At 32.8% G+C, this 19,373-nt stretch overlaps 1 protein-coding gene across 1 annotated transcript in view; it reads left to right on the top strand.

Moving 5' to 3' along the window:
- The window catches only part of LOC111088464 (putative adhesion G protein-coupled receptor E4P), an 85,613-nt gene extending 72,791 nt beyond the window's left edge, over window positions 1-12,822 (top strand). Inside the window, exons 9-12 of the mRNA XM_022398675.1 lie at window positions 2,624-2,690; window positions 3,874-4,026; window positions 6,244-6,412; window positions 10,319-12,822. Of these exons, the coding sequence (XP_022254383.1) occupies window positions 2,624-2,690; window positions 3,874-4,026; window positions 6,244-6,412; window positions 10,319-10,372 (443 nt within the window). The 3' untranslated portion in view covers window positions 10,373-12,822. The remainder of the gene's footprint in view (window positions 1-2,623; window positions 2,691-3,873; window positions 4,027-6,243; window positions 6,413-10,318) is intronic.
- The last annotated feature ends 6,551 nt before the right edge of the window (window positions 12,823-19,373 follow it).

The raw sequence follows: 19,373 nt of genomic DNA, 5'->3' as shown, positions 1-19,373 counted from the left end.
TCTCGTTGACAGTTGATTTTACTGTTATTGATTTTTCTTCTTTGATACCCATGTTTTGACTGAATGGGATCTCAAAGGTGAAGAGTGTCTGATACGTGGTAGCAATATGAGAAATGATATAGTGGTGTTTCTTTTACATCCTTATGACGTAATGCTAGTACTCACAGAGTTTGTCTTCAAAGTCATTAGGCACATGTTGTGCAGTTGAAGTGCTTCAATTTATGGATATGCCATGTCTTTGCATGAAGAGGTAGCACCACTTTGCAGGTGCTTTAAAGTTGCTACTAGAATCCAAACCTTTCGTGATATGAAAGGCTTTCAAATGAAGTTCCGTGGTGCTGACTGCATACCCACATGCTCGACATTGGTGAATATATTCCAGAAGTTGTTGCTCAAGCTGTAAGTGTTGAGACTTTCACGTCCAAGAGCCTTTGCTTGCTTACTTTGGGACTTCAGCTTGTCCTTTGACTTTCACTGAAAAATTTGCCTCGTTGACATCAGATTTCCATGCCACCGCCCTGTTACCATGGTTTTCAGCAATTTCTGTCACCTTAAGTGTGAAAGCTGCCGTGTAGCTTGCTCATTTTGCTGCCATCCTAACGGTTGAAATGTGTAGCTCACGACACCTTTATACTGCTATTAATCGTTATAATATAGATATTAATCAAGCAAAGCACAATTTTTACAGCCTTTAATCTCATTTGTTTACGGGGACATAAACTTAAAAAATAAAGTTCCACTTGTCATGTCCACCTGGTAATTAAAATAATTTTTGTCATAAGTTGTTACATGTATTCTTAAATCTTAAAACAGCCCGTCTTCTTTAAGCATTGAACTAAGTGTCATTACTTGACCGTAAACAGCAAATCCGGCTTTGTTGTGATAGGCTTTGATTTCATGGTATATTTTTACATTTGTCTTATGAAATCAAAACTGCCATTTTTGCGTACGCGCAAGGAGGAAATATTTCAGAACACTTACCCCGCTGTAGAAAAGCTGTTACAGAAGGCCATAACTAATGAACATCAGCTGCAAATTGGTTTGTGAGAATGTTTTATTTTCCAGCCATTATTGCAGACATAGCAAGCACTACAGCGAATGCGCAGTTAAAGATTATATGGGCAGTCTAACATTCTTGTCATCAAAAGGTTACTTTGACCGTTGAATCGCATAAATCTAGGTGTGTATTACTATTGGTGATAAAGAAAATTTGACTTTTGTTCGTGATAATTGGAACGGAAAATTACGATAATATCATCCATATCAGTACAAAACCCTTGCCAATTCTATTGTATATTTATAACCATTTACACACATAACGTTTAAGACATCTGTTTAAATAGATTTTATGTAAATTTGATTTATGATAATATTTTCATTATTCTCCATGGTAGGTCTATTAGATGGAATGTGCAGGTCTTCATTAAATACCTAAGGTTCCAGTGAGTGAGTGCGAAACAAAGTGAGGCCAATAGGACTAGATCCAGTCATTCTGTGATATCAATGGTAGAAACAGACACAGGGGTGGATATTTGTTTATCCATAAAGAGAAACAGAAATTGCCACTGGTGGAAACAGAGACGAGGGTGGATGTTTGTTTAAAGGGGGACAGAAATCTGAGATATTTGTAGGAAGACATTGTAGGCAAAACATCTGTTTGCAGTGGAAGAAAGTGAAGTAATATGGGTCCACTTTCTCAAGTTCTTCCTTATCTCATTATATGAAATGTTATTCATATCTATGTAACTGTTTCTCCTCAACTTATTTTGGGCGTGTAAGAAACGAGATCCAATGGAGTAGACACAATTTGGCTCTAACTAGCATTTTTGCTATCACGGTCTTTGCCACTGTAACTAACACAGACTAAAGAGCCACAACAAGGCAATGATAATGATTCACAGTTAAATAAAAAAATCTCGTGTAATACATAATATCTTATCTTTTATTCATCTAACCCCACATCAAGCTGTTCCCATTTCTTATTGTTACCTTCATAAATTGGAGTATTACGTGGCACAATTGAATATATGGTTACCTAACATCATAACAACACATCATACATGTGTCATTAAACACGAAAAGTGGTTTCACAGCCTTTTTTAAAGAGAATATTTCTATTCCACACTCGCAGGAAATCAGTTACAAATATGCTAAGCTATAAATCTTGTTCAATTTTCATGTTCCAGAGTAGATGCAAAGCAGTGTAATAATGAAAAATCATGACATTTTTAGGCATTCTTTTTATGGTATAATAAACTACTAACGTGAGCTTGGGTAAAACGTTTATCATATAGCAGAAGTAGAATTATTTGTGAATCTGGCTAGTAACTGAAGTTTATGAGTTTTAGCGCTCTCTGTCAGATACTTATTTTACCAAATCACGTTACAAGACGGTAGATAGGTGTTGAATATAAGTACGAATGAAAAGTTTGCATCTTTATAATTTTCTCACCATATTATACAAATAATCCTCTATGCAACAAAACTTATTTGATGCTTTTATCAAAAAATAACACTAGTGTTGTTGTTGTTGTTCAAATATAAAATTAGGCTAATATTTTACTTAGTTTGTCAATGATTTATATAAAAATGTTCTAGTCACATATTTAAAATATTGTTTCAGGTGTCCCTGCCTTGGTTACTGTGGGTTCCATCAGTTTTTTCTTGGAAGACTATGGTAGTGAATATCAGTAAGTACTTGGAATGGAGTGGCTAAATTGCAATAATCAGTTGATGTTACATTATATTTAAATTTTATTTAAATACGCAGAAAAGGTATATCCATATTTGTACTTTGCAAAGATATACACATTATTTTTGACTCATTAAAATGCATTAATACAATTAAATTTTTTTCACATCTGTTTAAGTGTGTATTTGTTCTAAATCTTACTTGTAGCAATGCTTATTATAAAATGTTCTCTTTGTCAGTTACACAGTTATTCTTTTCAAAGATATAGTAAAAACAAAGTAATCTCATAACAGCTATCATGGATGACATGTTATTTAGAATTACAGAAATATTAGGCATAGCTATATTCATTATGATTCACAGATGCCATATGTTTATATTTTCTCGTACGGCGGTTATAAAAACTTAAATGTTAATACAAGTTGGCTCAACGATAAGTCTGAGAGATTATAGCGCTAAAAATCAGGTTTTGATTGTCGTGATGAACAGAGAACAGATAGCCCATTGTGTTTAATAACAACCAAACAAATACTATAAATTATATTACATGAAAGCATAAACAGGCTATTACAAAAATTCAGACTGTGTCTAGAGTATTCACCAGTATCCTATTAAGATTTTCACTAAAACTAGAAAAAAATCAATAAACATCTGGATGATATTTTTTAAAATTTGTTTTGGAAACTGTAAAAAGGGACAAGCCTTATAATGTACAAAATCGTTTTTTACTAATCTTACTTGTTTGGTATTTGAATAACAACAATCTTTAAATAAAGTTATTGCGTCTGTGTATCCGACATATTTCACCTTTTTTAGTTATTTCAGGTAACCATTTAATGTAAAAACAGGCATTATAGGTAGATTGTGAAATATTTTTGTGTAGAACATCATTAAGATTATTTGTTCACCTAAAATACAACAATTTACAACTATAGACGAAAGTATTATAGTTTAGAAGAGGAAACTATTTTTTAGAAAGTAGGCTTAACTGAACGCTGATATTTGCCATACTCCAAGAAATTCAGTATTTCCTTTTTCTGAATATCGTTCTTAGTGATATTGTGTTATTTAAAACCTCCCAATCGGCCAACTATCCAAGCTACTTTACACATGACATAATAATTATCAACAAGAACTACTTTAGACACTGTTTAGATCTTATAACTTTCTCCACTGCCCAGTTGCTGGCTACAGATGGACAAGCCTCTGGTTTACCTCCAATACGGTCCCGTGTGCTGCATCTGTCTTTTGAACCTCATCCTGTTAGAAGCTGCGGGTGCTTCTGACTACAAACCATTAAAGGCGTATGATGGCAGACAACTTTTCAGTGCTCGGTAAGTAATCAAACTTCTATTGCTTAGTTGTTCTAATAATTTTGGGCTCAACGACTGAAACTTAGTTCGGCTTTGTAACTGCGATTTATCAACGTAGCTTTTAAGCTATTTAGCATTGATAAAATGTTTATACATGCGTTTATGGCTTTTCAATACAAAAATATTGTGGGCATATCTTTGGAATGAAACTGTAAAAAAATAAATACGTATCTTATTACAAGTAAAGAAAAAACTTTTCAAAAAGGAAGTAAATATAGTGATTGTTAATATCAATCCTTCGAAAACAACGTAAACAAGATAGCAGGGATGACATTTGCATCATCCTTGCATAATAGCACAGGCACATAGTATAGTAGAATGTTAAGAGACAAAAATATGATAAATTAAACTCAGTTGTGATTGAATAGTTATATATATATTGCTATATGTTAATTCTTGCCTGTGGATGATACAAATGCCGTCCCTACTATCTTGTTTGCTTTGTTTTTGAAGGACTGATATTAGCCATCCCTAAACTTATTTCCTTTTTTGAAAAGTTTTTTATTTATTTGTTTACTTGTTTTTTAATGTAGTATTTCAATAGACTTAGAAAGGTTGTATTTATAACCAAGTTCTAAGTACAGTGAGGTTCCAACTGTAATATTCGTAATTTATCTATTATTAGCTGGTAATTCCTGTTTCACCCTGTACTTAAATTTTTTAAAGGAACACCAAATTTCTGTAAGAAAGCTAACTTCAAAGGGTAATGATAACATCGTTTACACTAGAATTATGACTTTTTAATTATTATTATTTATTAATAATACTTATGAAAGCGGATACTCCGTTCGAGACTGTGTCACCTTAGTGAAATTGGTTTTTGAGTTATCATGTAATAAAAAGGAAGTAAAAGAAAGAAGAGCAAAAAATTAAAACTCTTTGCTAAGATATTTCCAGACATTTCCAGAACTTGTGGCTCAGTCATTACATAGATATTATTATAAAAGGAAACACTGTATAGTATTGTTAAGTTCTGATAATCTGTTGAGGATATATTTAAAATACCACTTCAATGAACAATCTTAGCCATCCCTACGTAGACAATGCTACTGCCTGTCTGATGTCAAGACCGTTAAATGACCACAGACATTTTACTTAACATGTTATGGGAAAATATTTACATATTAATATTAAAACATCACCAAAACTAATTATTAAGTCTTAGAACATCACCAAAACTAATTGTTAAGTCTTAAAACGTTCTCAAACCTAGATATTCAGTGCAGGTTGAGAGTAATATCAGTTAAAGTATCAATTCTAGAATATTTGTACGTTCTTATTGACTCTTATAAAGCTAACTTCTGGTTTTATAAACTGGCTTAGGAATCTATTGTTTAACCGGTTTCATGCTGGATAAAAAAGAATGTACACTGCCGGTTTTCAGAGCAGAAGTGATAAGTTGGATCTGAAAGATGAATTTCAAAGTTTAAAATCTTAGCAAAAAATGGAAATGTATTAGAAGAACAGAACAGAGGTTTCGTCAGCTTAACAAGCATAGACAAACTATGAAGGTTAATTTAGCATGTGGGGCGTTTAGGGTACGAAAGTGTATGTTATATAAAAGTAAATTCTCTCTCTCTCTCCTTCTAATCCTTTAATTTTTATATTATCCAAAGGTTTATCGGAAACCATTAGTAATATAAAACATATTGTGTCAATATTATCGCTATTAGAATTTTATTTGAAGTTTTTTAATAAGCATCATTAAATTAATTTTAAGTAGCTTCTAATAGATCAGGATTTTGTTAAACATCCTCCGGTAACTACCAGTAAAATCTATATTTTGCTACTTCAAATAAACTATTATCTATGTTAATAACTTCCAGTCCACCAACTTTTCTTCTTTTTGGTGTTGCTTCAAGTTAATTTTATTTGGAGGACTCCCATATATTCATTGGTGTCCCAATTGTAAGTAGCAAGGACATTTTAATGACATAGAAACAATATCATACGACGCTTTTAGTCAATTAAGGCCATTTTAATGACATAGAAACAATATCATACAACGCTTTTAGTCAATTAAGGCCATTTTAATGACATATAAACAATATCATACAACGCTTTTAGTCAATTAAGGCCATTTTAATGACATAGAAACAATATCATACAACGCTTTTAGTCACTTATAGATTTAGAGAATGATATTTTAATATACACTGTTGTTGTTGTTTTTTCTAGGATCCATCAGAGATCTAATTTGATCTTGATGCCATTAATACTCTCCTCTTGGATTTTGGGAATGCTGTCAGACTATGAGCAGAATATTGGTCTTTACAGCACTTTTGCTATCATTAATGCTGTAATTGGTTTTGCTATTTTCATTCTTCATTCGCTTGGAAACCAAGAGGTATTCATTTTAACCCATCTAGCATGCCACATAGAAGTAATGTGTTGATTAGATCAACATACATTTCAGAGATCTGTAACCCACCTAAACTTTCTACAAAATAAAAGAAGTATTATTACGGGGGTCTTTACACAAGCGACTACAATACTGAGCATTGTAACTGGTAGTATGAAGTAATTCTGTAATTTCTTTAATATTATATGTCAGGGTTTTCAAGAATGGTACCTATTAATCCTATATGCACATATAGGATCAAAGTGTGCAGCCACGACCTTTTACAGAGTGTCATTCAATATGGTAGTATATATTTAATGTTATAAGTATTAACCATTTATTTTACCTTACATTTTTAATTTAGCAACAGTTAGTGGTAGAGGAGAGTAAATACCAGTTAAAATACGCTGAGATACTGAAAAATTGTAGATATGTATTTTGGAGATGATAGATGCAATATTCAAACTGTACATTGGACCAAAATATTTTTATTCTTCATATGAACATTAATCTGCATTTCGATTTGACAGAATCTGTGTTAGACTGATGTTGTCAATTCACAGACATGTCACAAATACTTTTGTACATTTGATTACAAGCTTGTCAAATTTCGTGTAGACACACTTAGTAATTTCAGAATTATAGTCAACATTCCTTCTGTAATATGGCACGTTCGTTTGAAAGCAAACACCGAAACTGGTTGTCACTTGGAAACAACTTGATTTTATGCTTCATAGACGTTACTTCAACAACTGGAATAGCTCTAGACATTTGTTTAAATATAAGAATCAAACCTGACTGTCAATCAAAAACAACTTGATTTTGTGCTTGAAAAACATCGCTCAACAACTGGACACATCTAAACAGATAGTTATGTTCGTTTATTGACATATTTAGTCTCTGGTGTTATAAATTTCGTAAGTATAGAATACTGCAAGTTGTGATAAGGAAACATTTGCAAAACCCTGCATTGCATTAACTGATTTTTCATATTACATAAATCTACTTCAGTAAGGAAGCACCTTATGCTAATGTAATAATGGGTAGGCAAACAACGATTTATAAACGTAAGTAAAAATTTTATTGAATACCTGAAGAAGACAAACCAATGTTCTGTCGAAACATGTAGTATGTTCCACCATCAATAAATTTTTTTACTTATAATTCATTGTTTACCTACCTACTAAAAATCTACTTGTTACATACACAATTCTGCTTGTTTCTTGTACATACATTTATTATTTTCATTGCATAAATGTACTTGTTACATTACATAACTTTACTTGTTACACTGCCTAAATGTACTTCATATTATATAAATCTACTTGTTACATTACACAACTTTACTTGTTACACTGCCTAAATGTACTTCATATTATATAAATCTACTTGTTACATTACACAACTTTACTTGTTTCGTGTACATAAATCTGTTCTTTATATTACATAAATCTATTCGCTACATTGCATAAACTTGCATGTCACATTATATAAGTCTACTTGTTATGCTGCATAACTCTATGTATCATATTATGTAAATTTACTGCATACAATATTTCACAAATGTACATATGGTATTAAATCAATTCCTGCATACCATATTTAAAAATGTACATATCGTATTAAAAATATACATCATATTAAATCAATCTCTGCATATCATATTAAAAATGTACATCATATTAAATCAATCTCTGCATATCATATTAAAAATGTACATCATATTAAATCAGTCTCTGCATATCATATTAAAAATGTATATGCCATATTAAATCAATCTCTGCATATCATATTAAAAATATACATGCCATATTAAATCAATCTCTGCATATCATATTAAAAATGTATATGCCATATTAAATCAATCTCTGCATATCATATTAAAAATGTACATGCCATATTAAATCAGTCTCTGCATATCATATTAAAAATGTACATCATATTAAATCAGTCTCTGCATATCATATTAAAAATGTATATGCCATATTAAATCAATCTCTGCATATCATATTAAAAATGTATATACATCATATTAAATCAATCTCTGCATATCATATTAAAAATGTTTTTTTAATATGGTATGCAGAGACTGATTTAATACGATATGTAGATTTTTTAATACGGTATGGAGAGACTGATTTAATAGGATATGTAGATTTTTTAATACGGTATGCAGAGACTGATTTAATACGATATGTAGATTTTTTAATACGGTATGGAGAGACTGATTTAATATGACATATACATTTTTAATATGATATGCAGAGATTGACTTAATATGATTCTAGATGCTATATTAAAAATCTACATGTCATATCAAATCAATCTCTCCCTACCATATTGAAGAAGCTACATGTCGTATTAAATCAACCTCTGCATGCCATATTAAAAATATCCATATGATATTCAATCAACTTCTGTATACCACATTAAAAAAATGTGCTTGCCATATTAATTAAATCAATTTTTGCATACTATATCAAAAAATCTACATAGTACATTAAATCAGTCTCTGCTTACCATATTGAAAATTCTACTTGTCATATTAAATCAGTTTCTGCATTCCATATTAAAAAATCGACATGTTGTATTAAAATGCTTATTTAAAGGATACTACGTGTCACATCACTGAAAAGCAAGTACAAAATTTTTGAATTTGCATGACATACTTTTTGACCAAAAATGATATTATTTGAATCTATAGTTTGTATAGTGTTGAATTATTTAAAACCTGAAGTTATTTACACTTCTTGATTCTACGTAGTTGAAATTTTAATAGACGTCAACACAACATACATATACTTGTATGCATTTTCTTCTATATGTCGACTGATATGTATTAATCATGTTATCCTAATAGACGATATCCGCAGTGGGTACATTCAAAGAGTACATCAACCATATTCTTTGTTCAGGACTGTACTTCATCTAATTATAGTTTTTCAGTTAGCGACAATAACCCCCTCTTGTCCATTAATTTTGATTTACACAAATAATTTTTCATAACAAATATTCAGTTTTCGTGTTTTGAAGCTTCAGTTAAAAAATGTCTACTTTAATTAGAACTTTTCCCCAACATCTACTTGTAAAAAGTATCCATAAAAATCTGTTCACCAGATGACGAAAACTGCCTGATCAGTTTAATTCCTTAAATATTTTCTCTGCTCACATCAACCTTACTTTAATTAACTAAAATTTTACTTGATCATATTTTTCTTATATGGAAAATAAAACTAATCCGAGCGTTCTTCAACTTCTCACTACATCATTTACTTTAGTTAAAAACATGTTATCATCATTAACAAGTAAAATTCTTCCTAATCATATTTCTTGTATCAAGTCATGAGAGAAGGTTACTCAACAGTAAATCTGAAGGTTTATAACGCTAAAAACTAGGTATCAATACCCGTAGTGGGTATAGTCAAATAGCCCATTGTGTAGCTTTCTGCTTAACAATGAATAAATAAACAAACAAATTTCGGTTTCCTTCTCTTTGACATTGTGATTCTGATTACTTCGTTTTACTGACATTAGTGTGCTTCAACACAAGTATAAAGTGTTAAATATACAGATAACATTGTTTTGAATATTTTAATAATTATTTATCTGAAAAATTCTTTCTGACAATTTTATAGTTTTTATCTTATTGTTAATAGCGAAAAACTGTTCTAAAATATGCCAAAGTATGATAATGACTGAAAAAGTTATTGTTATAATTAATGATTCTATTCTTCTTTTTTAAAAGTTAGTTATGAGTAATCTTAGTGCCAAATGAAATGATTTTCACTATCACAATGGTCCTATAATGATAATACTAGTAGATGGGGAGCGCTTGTTTTTCTAGTTTGAAAATAACGTTTTCTTGTTTTGAATTTTTAATGAATCATAAAATATGTTCCTATTTCTTTACAGGTTAGGGAAAAGGTGAAGCAGTTATTTCATTGTTGCTTTTCTAAAAACAAATAATGTTAACCTTCGAGACTTTCTCTGCGATGATATCCTCAAATATACCCAGTTTCTTTGTGGCGACATCCTGTAATCCTGTGTGGCGATATCCTGTTTCTGTTTGATGATATTCTATAAACCAGACTGTTTCTTTGTGGCTAAGTCCTGTAACTCAGCCTATTCTTGAATGATGATATCATGTTCCTGTTTGGTGATATTATATTAAGCATTTTGTTTTGGTGATTAGCTTGGAACTCCAGACATTATCAGATATTTTATTTAATAATTACGAAAGCTGTGAACAAAACAACTGAGAGTTTTGGCAACTCTATTGAAAAGTACAAGAACACCTTTATGTAGCTGTTGTAAATTACTGACAAGCCTAATACGTCTACCAAACAATACCATCATTTTAAGTTAAGAGTAAGTGTTTCTCAAATCTCAAACACAAATTATTTATCTGTAAGGATAGCTCCGTGATTTTACGTCAGTTTAATTTAAAAATTTCAGTTGATTTAAATTAAAATATTATATATATATATACGAGTTTTCGAAACTAATGACTGGAAACATTTTGTGTGTGTGTGTGTACATAATCTCACAGCTCTATATGTTGCACCATACGCACGTGGTCAGGAAAGTGCCTTACAGGGAGTACATTGCTACATCCTGATTGTTTTTTAATACTGAAATAATTTTGTTTTGAAGACACACAAATTGTAAACTTTCAGAGTAAGAGACAAATTTGACCTCAACATAACTGTTATAATCTCCTGGCTGAGATTTGGGTCAAATCACTGTAACTTAACAACTCTCTCCAAAGTAAAGTACCATAAGACGTAGTGGACGTAGCTTAGGGTATATTCTATTCTTGATCCTAGTTAAATCACTTTTTAAACATTTATTATGATGCAAAATGACTACACGTATTTCACGCTAGAAAGGAAGTAACTCTATAAACATTTAGACTGTGTTTCTTTACTTTTAGCTTAACCTCCACAGATAGCCACCTTAATCTTTTTATCGATACTAATTGCAATTTTAAATTTGGTCACAGTTAAAAGATAGTTTGAAGGTTTTATTGAAATCAAATCAACAAACATTGCTTTCTGTCTTTGACTTCTGCACTGATCACTCTTCTTACATTTTGATCCAAATAGATTACATATGTCGCTCATACCAGTTGACACAACTAATTATTACATCTACTGTCTGGAAAAAAATGCCTGTGTACACGGTTAGCCACTTTTCTGCTACAAGAGGAAGTGGAGGAAGCCTGCTTGTTAACATCTAACTAACCGTGAACATAACCATTGGCTTTCTTTTCCGTGTTACTCTTGCTCGTCTTTTTAAAATGGATTGCCCCCCACCCCCAGTGGCACAGCGGTATATCTACAAACTTACATCGCTAGAAACCGGGTTTCAATACCAGAGGTGAGAGGAGCACAGATAGCCCATTATGTAGCTTTGTGTTTGACTACAAACAAACAAATTAAATGGATTATAAAGATTAAATACTGATATATTGTTTCACTTGGTGACTAAACATAAAAGATATATAAGTATTAATATAGGTTACAACAAGAGAATTATTGAATTAGGCTAGAGAGAAAGAATAAATCACACGACGAAAGTTAAATGTTTCTTCTGCAATGTTGAAAAACAATCTGATCACTAATTCTGCTGCTACTTAACAGTTCATATATCTTATATCATTATGAAGTAGATGAACTTCTTTACTGATGTTAAATTTCACTACTGCTATTTCAGTTAGTCTTCACACTTCTATCAGCCTTGTAGCTACGACTGATGTTTACGTTATTTGTTCAAAGTGCTCATTGTTAATACAATTAGTTCTGTATTGCACTCAGTTCATCTGTAGACGCTATTGAATCTTTCAGAAGACATTACATAGGTTCTTGCTTAATACTTATATAAAGTATTCTAAACACATGCAGTTTTCACTTATGAATAAGTTAATAGCATTGGTTACTCAGTGGAAAGCTTGTGATGGCTTGGACTAAAAACAACAAACAAATCCTTCGTCCTTACTGCTCGTTCCAGGACAAAGTATTAATCTGGTAAGTTGACCCCTAACCAGATAACGATCATAAAGCGGTCCTACTGTGGAGTGAACACCGACGGGATGACTTAAATACATTGATATTAATAATTCACGGAAACAAAAGTAATCCGTTTCCTTCATGTTAGAAATAGAATTTCATGTTTAGCTATAAGAAGTTTAACAAATAGAATGTTTCTCGTGACGTTTTAATATATTATATTTTAAGTTGCAAAAGTCTTAAACCAAGCTATAGTTGCAATATATAAATCACAATAACTGAACTGTTAAAGATTTTCACCGTGATTCCATGGATACTTTTGTGAGTGACTTTTCTTTGCGTGAACGAATTGCTGTAGACCACGAGTGTACATGCTGTGTTATAAATAAAGTAACTTCAAATCAAAATCATACTTTTGTAATTTTAATGTATTTTACCCCTCCCTATCTTTAATCTTGTAAGGTTGTTGAAGATAGCTGTTCACCCATTTAGCAAAACAAAACTAAACAGGAGACCAATCTCCTTGGTTACATCAAGAGACAAATCCATTTAGAAAAAACAAAACTAAACAGGAAAACAGTCTCCTTGGTAACATCAAGAGACAAATCCTATTAGAAAAACCTAAACTAAACAGAAGACCAGTCTTCTTGGTAACATCAAGAGACAAATCCTGTTAGAAAAACCTAAACTAAACAGAAGACCAGTCTTCTTGGTTACATCAAGAGACGAATCCTATTAGAAAAACCTAAACTAAACAAGACACCAGTATTTTTGATTACATCATATGACAAATCCTATTAGAAAAAACTAAACTTAACAGGAGACCAGTCTTCTTAGTTACATCAAGAGACAAATCCTTTTAGAAAAACAAAACTAAACAGGAGGCCAGTCTCCTTGGTTACATCAAGAGACAAATCCTTTTAGAAAAAACAAAACTAAACAGAAGACCAGTCTTCTTGGTTACATCAAGAGACAAATCCTATTAGAAAAAACTAAACAGGAGACTAGTCTCCTTGGTTACATCAAGAGACAAATCCTATTAGAAAAACCTAAACTAAACAAGAAACCAGTCTTTTTGGTTACATCAAGTGACAAATCCTATTAGAAAAACAAAACTAAACAGGAGACCAGTCTCCTTGGTTACATCACGAGACAAATCCTATTAGAAAACAAAACTAAACAGGAGACCAGTCTCCTTGGTTACATCAAGAGAAAAATCCTATTAAAAAAAACTAAACAGGATACCAGTCTTCTTGGTTACATGAAGAGACAAATCCTTTTAGAAAAAACAAAACATCTGTCCTGTACTTTTCGTGAATATTAATATTGTTTTTCTGTAGGCAAGCTTTGTAAGAGCACTTAACTATGAAAAAGTGAAAAGTCAAAAAAGTTTTTATATTTATCATCCGCTTCTGAAGATTTAACGTTAATTTTAAGGATTATTACCTGTTTTCGGGAAGGAGATAAAATATTGCCATTATCTAAATGTATAATCTAGTTTTAAAAATGTCACGCCGAGAACGAGGAATATACGACATCTAAATGTATAATCTAGTTTTAAAAATGTCACGCCGAGAACGGGGAATATACGACATCTAAATGTATAATCTAGTTTCAAAAATTTCACGCCGAGAACGGGGAATATACGACATATTATTTACTATGTTGAAACTTATTACACAACGCTTACTATCGTGAAAATATTCGCGACATTCAGGGAAGGCAAACAATTTCCTAAATTACAAGTGGCGTTTATGAAGAAAACTGAAATACAAAAGTGTCAGGTGTTTCTAAAATATAAGATTATTAGATACCAGAATAGTCCAACAAGAAATACTGAAACGTACGTAACGTTTAAATATTAAAAAGTGTTACTTATAAGTAGATCCAATGCATTAGCTCTCTTACGTTAATGCATCTTACTCTGCCAATTCTGTCACTCTTCTTCTTTTTCTTCCACTGTTAGATCGTCTCTCATGTGTTTAAACAATCTATTCTGTCTCTTCACCTGTCACTCTTCTTTTTCTTCCACTGTTAGATTGTCTCTCATGTGTTTAAACAATCTATTCTGTCTCTTCACCTGTCACTCTTCTTCTTTTTCTTCCACTGTTAGATTGTCTCTCATGTGTTTAAACAATCTATTCTGTCTCTTCACCTGTCACTCTTCTTCTTTTTCTTCCACTGTCAGATTGTCTCTCATGTGTTTAAACAATCTATTCTGTCTCTTCACCTGTCACTCTTCTTCTTTTTCCTATGTTAAGCTGCCTCTCATACGTTGAAACAATCTATCTTACCACTTCTACTGTTACTCTTGTTCTTCCTTCTTTAGCCTGTCTTCGCTAAGTTAAAACAATGTGTAGAATGGCGAAAAGTTTATCTGTGTCCCATTCTGTTGTAAATAAACAATGTTGTTCATCTTAAGTATTGTTATCCTTTTTTATTGCGAAACTTAGTTTTCCTCAGAACACATCGATTGCAAATGTCCTGATTCGACGATATGGAAATGAATCGCTGCAAGTATACCATGCCTGTAAAAAATAGGACTTTAACTTTGAAAAAAGTCAACCTTAACATTTGTTTCCTTTCAGAATGTAAACTCTGACATGTTATTCCGAAATTTCTCCACTTAAACTATCAAACCGAAATTTGTAAAACTCGTCAGCTTTTCGGATTTGTCAAAAGAGGCTGTTGGATCAAGAACTTTGACTGAAACATTGACAATACATACAGCTTATTGAAAGGCTCAACATCTACACTACTGTACATGTCCACTCTTCAAAGCATCTCTAGCAGTTTTTGATTACACTCATCTACAGTAGAACCTCGACATTAAGGGCAATTTTCAGACTGCTTCCAAATGCCCTCTATAGCAAGGTGCCCTTAATATCACAAATGAGCCACGCAAAGCTGGTTTCCCTATTGATCGTACTAAGTTTTGGAATTTTAACCCCCCTCCCCCACCATTTTGTTTGTTGTATTCAGGACGTTCGTAAGTTGCACATGTCATGACATGGAGCATTGTCAAAAGGATGTCTCAATTGTGGATTAGCTGTGCCCTTCTTTATTTATTATTGATCACAAAATTTCAAAGTACTTCTTTTCAGAGTTTGAACTGCTAAACATTTCACATTTATTTTCTGTTTATATTCTACTGTCAACGACTGAAGTATAAATCTATTTATGTGACACCCTAATACGATACTCTTGAGAGCAAAGTAACACTCACACAGAAATAAGCCGACTTGACCCCCTGCTCCGAGAACACGATGTGGAACTTGTCAGCTAATGTATACTAGTGTTTACAACGAAAATTCCCCAGGGTAATAAGATTGCACTTTGAATCTATGAAAACGTTTATTACGGTATATGGTTCGGAGCCGATCCAATAAACATCTTAGGTGTTTGAATATTGGTTATCCTTCTAGGATGTTTGGAATTTAGAGGTATACTGTACAAGCATACAAAGATAACTGCCTGCTTTATTGAGTATTGAGAAGGAAACTAAAGACACTACCCTCAATCCAGAATATCGATGTGCAAATTATTTATTTTGGTTATAAATAGTAGGAAAAAGAACGAGTTTGTAATAAACAATTGAAGCCAACGCAACTGCAACGACGAAAAATATTCCCGACATGAACATGTTCAAAATCTGAAGTTGTGTAAATTGACCATCAGTTTTCCCGCCAGCTTTGACCTTGAGAACCTGATTGTTAATTTAAGTAATTTTACACTAAATAATCAGTGTAAATCCACCCTAGCTTAAAGTTTTAATTTCTCTCTTCCACCACATAAACTGAATTTGGCTAATTTTCTTTACCTTTTCGATTTGCTATACAGAAAAATAAAAGACCTTCCTATGTACAATAAAGGAACTATTGTTCAATTCAGTGATAATTTCATTACTAAAATAAAAATATTTCCTTTTTTTTACTTTTTATAATTTCAATGCTAAGAGAAATCTTAACCCACTAAGCCCTGAAAAAATATCATTTTAAAAGAATTGTCACTAAATAAAAATATTCACATTACACGGCCCGACAAAGGCAGTGCTATCGTTATTCTTAACAAAAATTACTGCTTGAGCAAAATGCGAGTTATTCTTAACGACTCTACTAAACTTAAAATCCATTAACAATGACTCTTTATCCCTTAACATTGAACGTGAGGAAAAAAATCCAAAGATATCCAAGAAAACTTAAAAACAAAAAATATCGTATCCGAAAATATTGCTGCCTCATTGTTCAACAGGCTCACGTCGTGGTATCTTATATGGTCTTCCTAAAATTCATAAAGCAGGCACCTTTCCGACCCATTCTTTCAGCCTTCAAGAAGCACACTTACAAACTTGTGAAATTCCTGGTACCTCTACTACAGCCACTCACTACCAAAGAATTCACATTTTCTCAGTCTTCCCACTTTGCAAGTGAATTATGTCAACCCACCCCCCTCCAAAAACCACTTTATGGTTAGTTTGATATTACTTCCCTCTTTACAAATATACCTATAAATGGAATAATTGAACATCTTTCATGTAAAGATATTTCGCTGAATGACCTTGCTGGACCTCGAATTAAGAACTTGTTGGGCTTTACAACCAAGAATTTACATTTCCTATTCAACAACACTCTCTTTGAACAAATAGATGACATAGCGATGGACAACCCGCTGGGTCAAATGTTAACTAATATATTTCTCACGAACAGAAATGGCTCGACACCTGCCCTACTGACTTCAGACCTATCTTTTAAAGAAGGTTTGCAGACGACACTTTTGTTCGTTTCACAATATACTTCACTGCTCAAAATTTTTAGAATACCTGAACTCACAACATCCTGCCATTAAATTCACTTGCGAGACTGAAAATAATAATAATTTACATTTTTTAGACATTCTTATTAACCACAACACTAGCAGATTTGGTACATCAATATATAGAAAATAGACGTGTACTAGACTCCTTATACAATTTGACAGATTTACCCCATTCATGTACAAAAGAAATATTGTAAAATGCTTATTAAACAAACCTGTGTTCCACGTACCTTAATTTACAGTCAGAAATTTTTCTCATACTGGACATTCTAAAACATAACAGCTACCCACAGCATTTATTACAAAAAATTACTACTACCTTTCTTATTAAGAAACTCACTAATCTACCCAGATTACCAACTCAGTTGTCCAACTGTATCCAAACTTATTATATTGTTACGTATCTGCTTGTTTTTTAATTTCCGGTAGAAATTCTTTCCGAGGAACTTCAGTGATACAAGTCCTTTATTGATTAAAGTTTGTATCTTTCTCGATACAAACTTTTAGTACATAGTAATTCCACAGTCAATACGTTTCTCGTCACTTTAAACTTAACAACTTTTATAATACACGCTATAAATCACAGCGATTCACAACCTCCATAACTTTCCTCTCTACAAGTGCAAAACACACACTTTATGGCTCATTAGCTTGAAACTAACAGAATCATAAATTGCACAGAACTCACGGTAACTACTCTTCGCTTTATCCATACCCTGGCTTTTCACTGACAGGCTTATATACTAACGAAGAGGCATCTCCAAATTTTCCCCGACAATTCGAGAAATTCAGTCAAGCATGCGCCAGCAGCGTCATGTGACATCCCTGCTGTAACACTGCCCCTTCCTTAGTGTTGTTCGTCAAGAACAATGACCACTTACATTAAACTAACAGATAATTAACAATAACTTAATTAAATGGACAGAATTTACAAACACAAAATTAAAATACAACAAAGTCTCTTAATTTTACAGGACGTTTCTTCTTTCGTACTGGTTTCCATCTTATTGGCTACTTCTTTACGTGAGATTCATCTGCTCTATCAGGAAATGTTCCATTGTCGGTAGTAGTCAAATCAGTGGTAGAAACTTCATTAATGGCTTCACTGTTTTCCTTATAAAGACTGGGTAAAGTTTCTTCTTCGAAGGTGGCTTTTTCATGTGACACGTTTTCAGCAGCGTCATTTGTTCTGTTGTTCATTTCATTCTAACTGAAAAGTCCTGGACCGTGATAATGCCAAAACCTATTGGCATGCACCACTTTCGGCTTACCTCGCCAACCACAGTTTATTTGCAAAGTCACTCTGAGAGACAATCCACTATTTCATATGGGCATTCCCATGAAGAAGACAACTTAGGAGACTTCCCTTTGGTCTTCCTGGGATTATACAACCATATCTTGTCTTCTGGTACAAAGCTGACTCAGTAGATTTCTTATCATAACATAGCTACATGGAATTAGCAGACGTTTTTAAGTTTGAATGCACTTGATGATGAATATCATCCATCCTTTCAGATAACACTTTCGCGAACATATTTTGAGGCAACTCTTCGTAAGGTGGGCGTTCTGTTATCAGGTCCACTGGAAACCGAAGTTCCCGACCAAACATTAGCTTTGCTGGAGTGTATCCAGTGGTTTCATGCTCTGCTGTTCTATAGGTCATCAACAGTCGAAGGAGTAAGACATCCTAGTCATCTTGGCGTCTATCACAAAACTTTGCCAATTCCTGTCCCAGTATCCAATTGTACTTTTCTACCATTCCATCAGACTGTGGGTGAAGTGGCATTGTCCTGGTATTTCGTATGCCAAATAACTTGGAGCATTCATGGAACACAGCTGATTCGAAGTTATGGCCACTTGGTGAAATAATCCATCACCACACAAATGTACTTGTTTCCAGCACGAGTTTGGGGCAAAAGACCAGCAATATCAATGGCTACTCCTTCCATTGGTGCACCAACTTGATATAACTTCATTGGAGCACGTCCCTTATGATTGGGTCCTCTTGTAGCACAACATGTACTGCAGGTCCTGCACCATTCTTCAACATCTTGTCTCATACCCATCCAGTAAAATCTCTGCCATAGGTGACTCAATGTCTTCTTAACTCCGAGATGTCCTCCTGTTAAACTATCATGGGATTG

This window comes from Limulus polyphemus, unplaced genomic scaffold (assembly GCF_000517525.1).
Source record: "Limulus polyphemus unplaced genomic scaffold, Limulus_polyphemus-2.1.2 Scaffold3823, whole genome shotgun sequence".
Lineage (NCBI taxonomy): Eukaryota > Metazoa > Arthropoda > Merostomata > Xiphosura > Limulidae > Limulus > Limulus polyphemus.
This window is presented reverse-complemented; position numbering and strand designations above follow the sequence as displayed.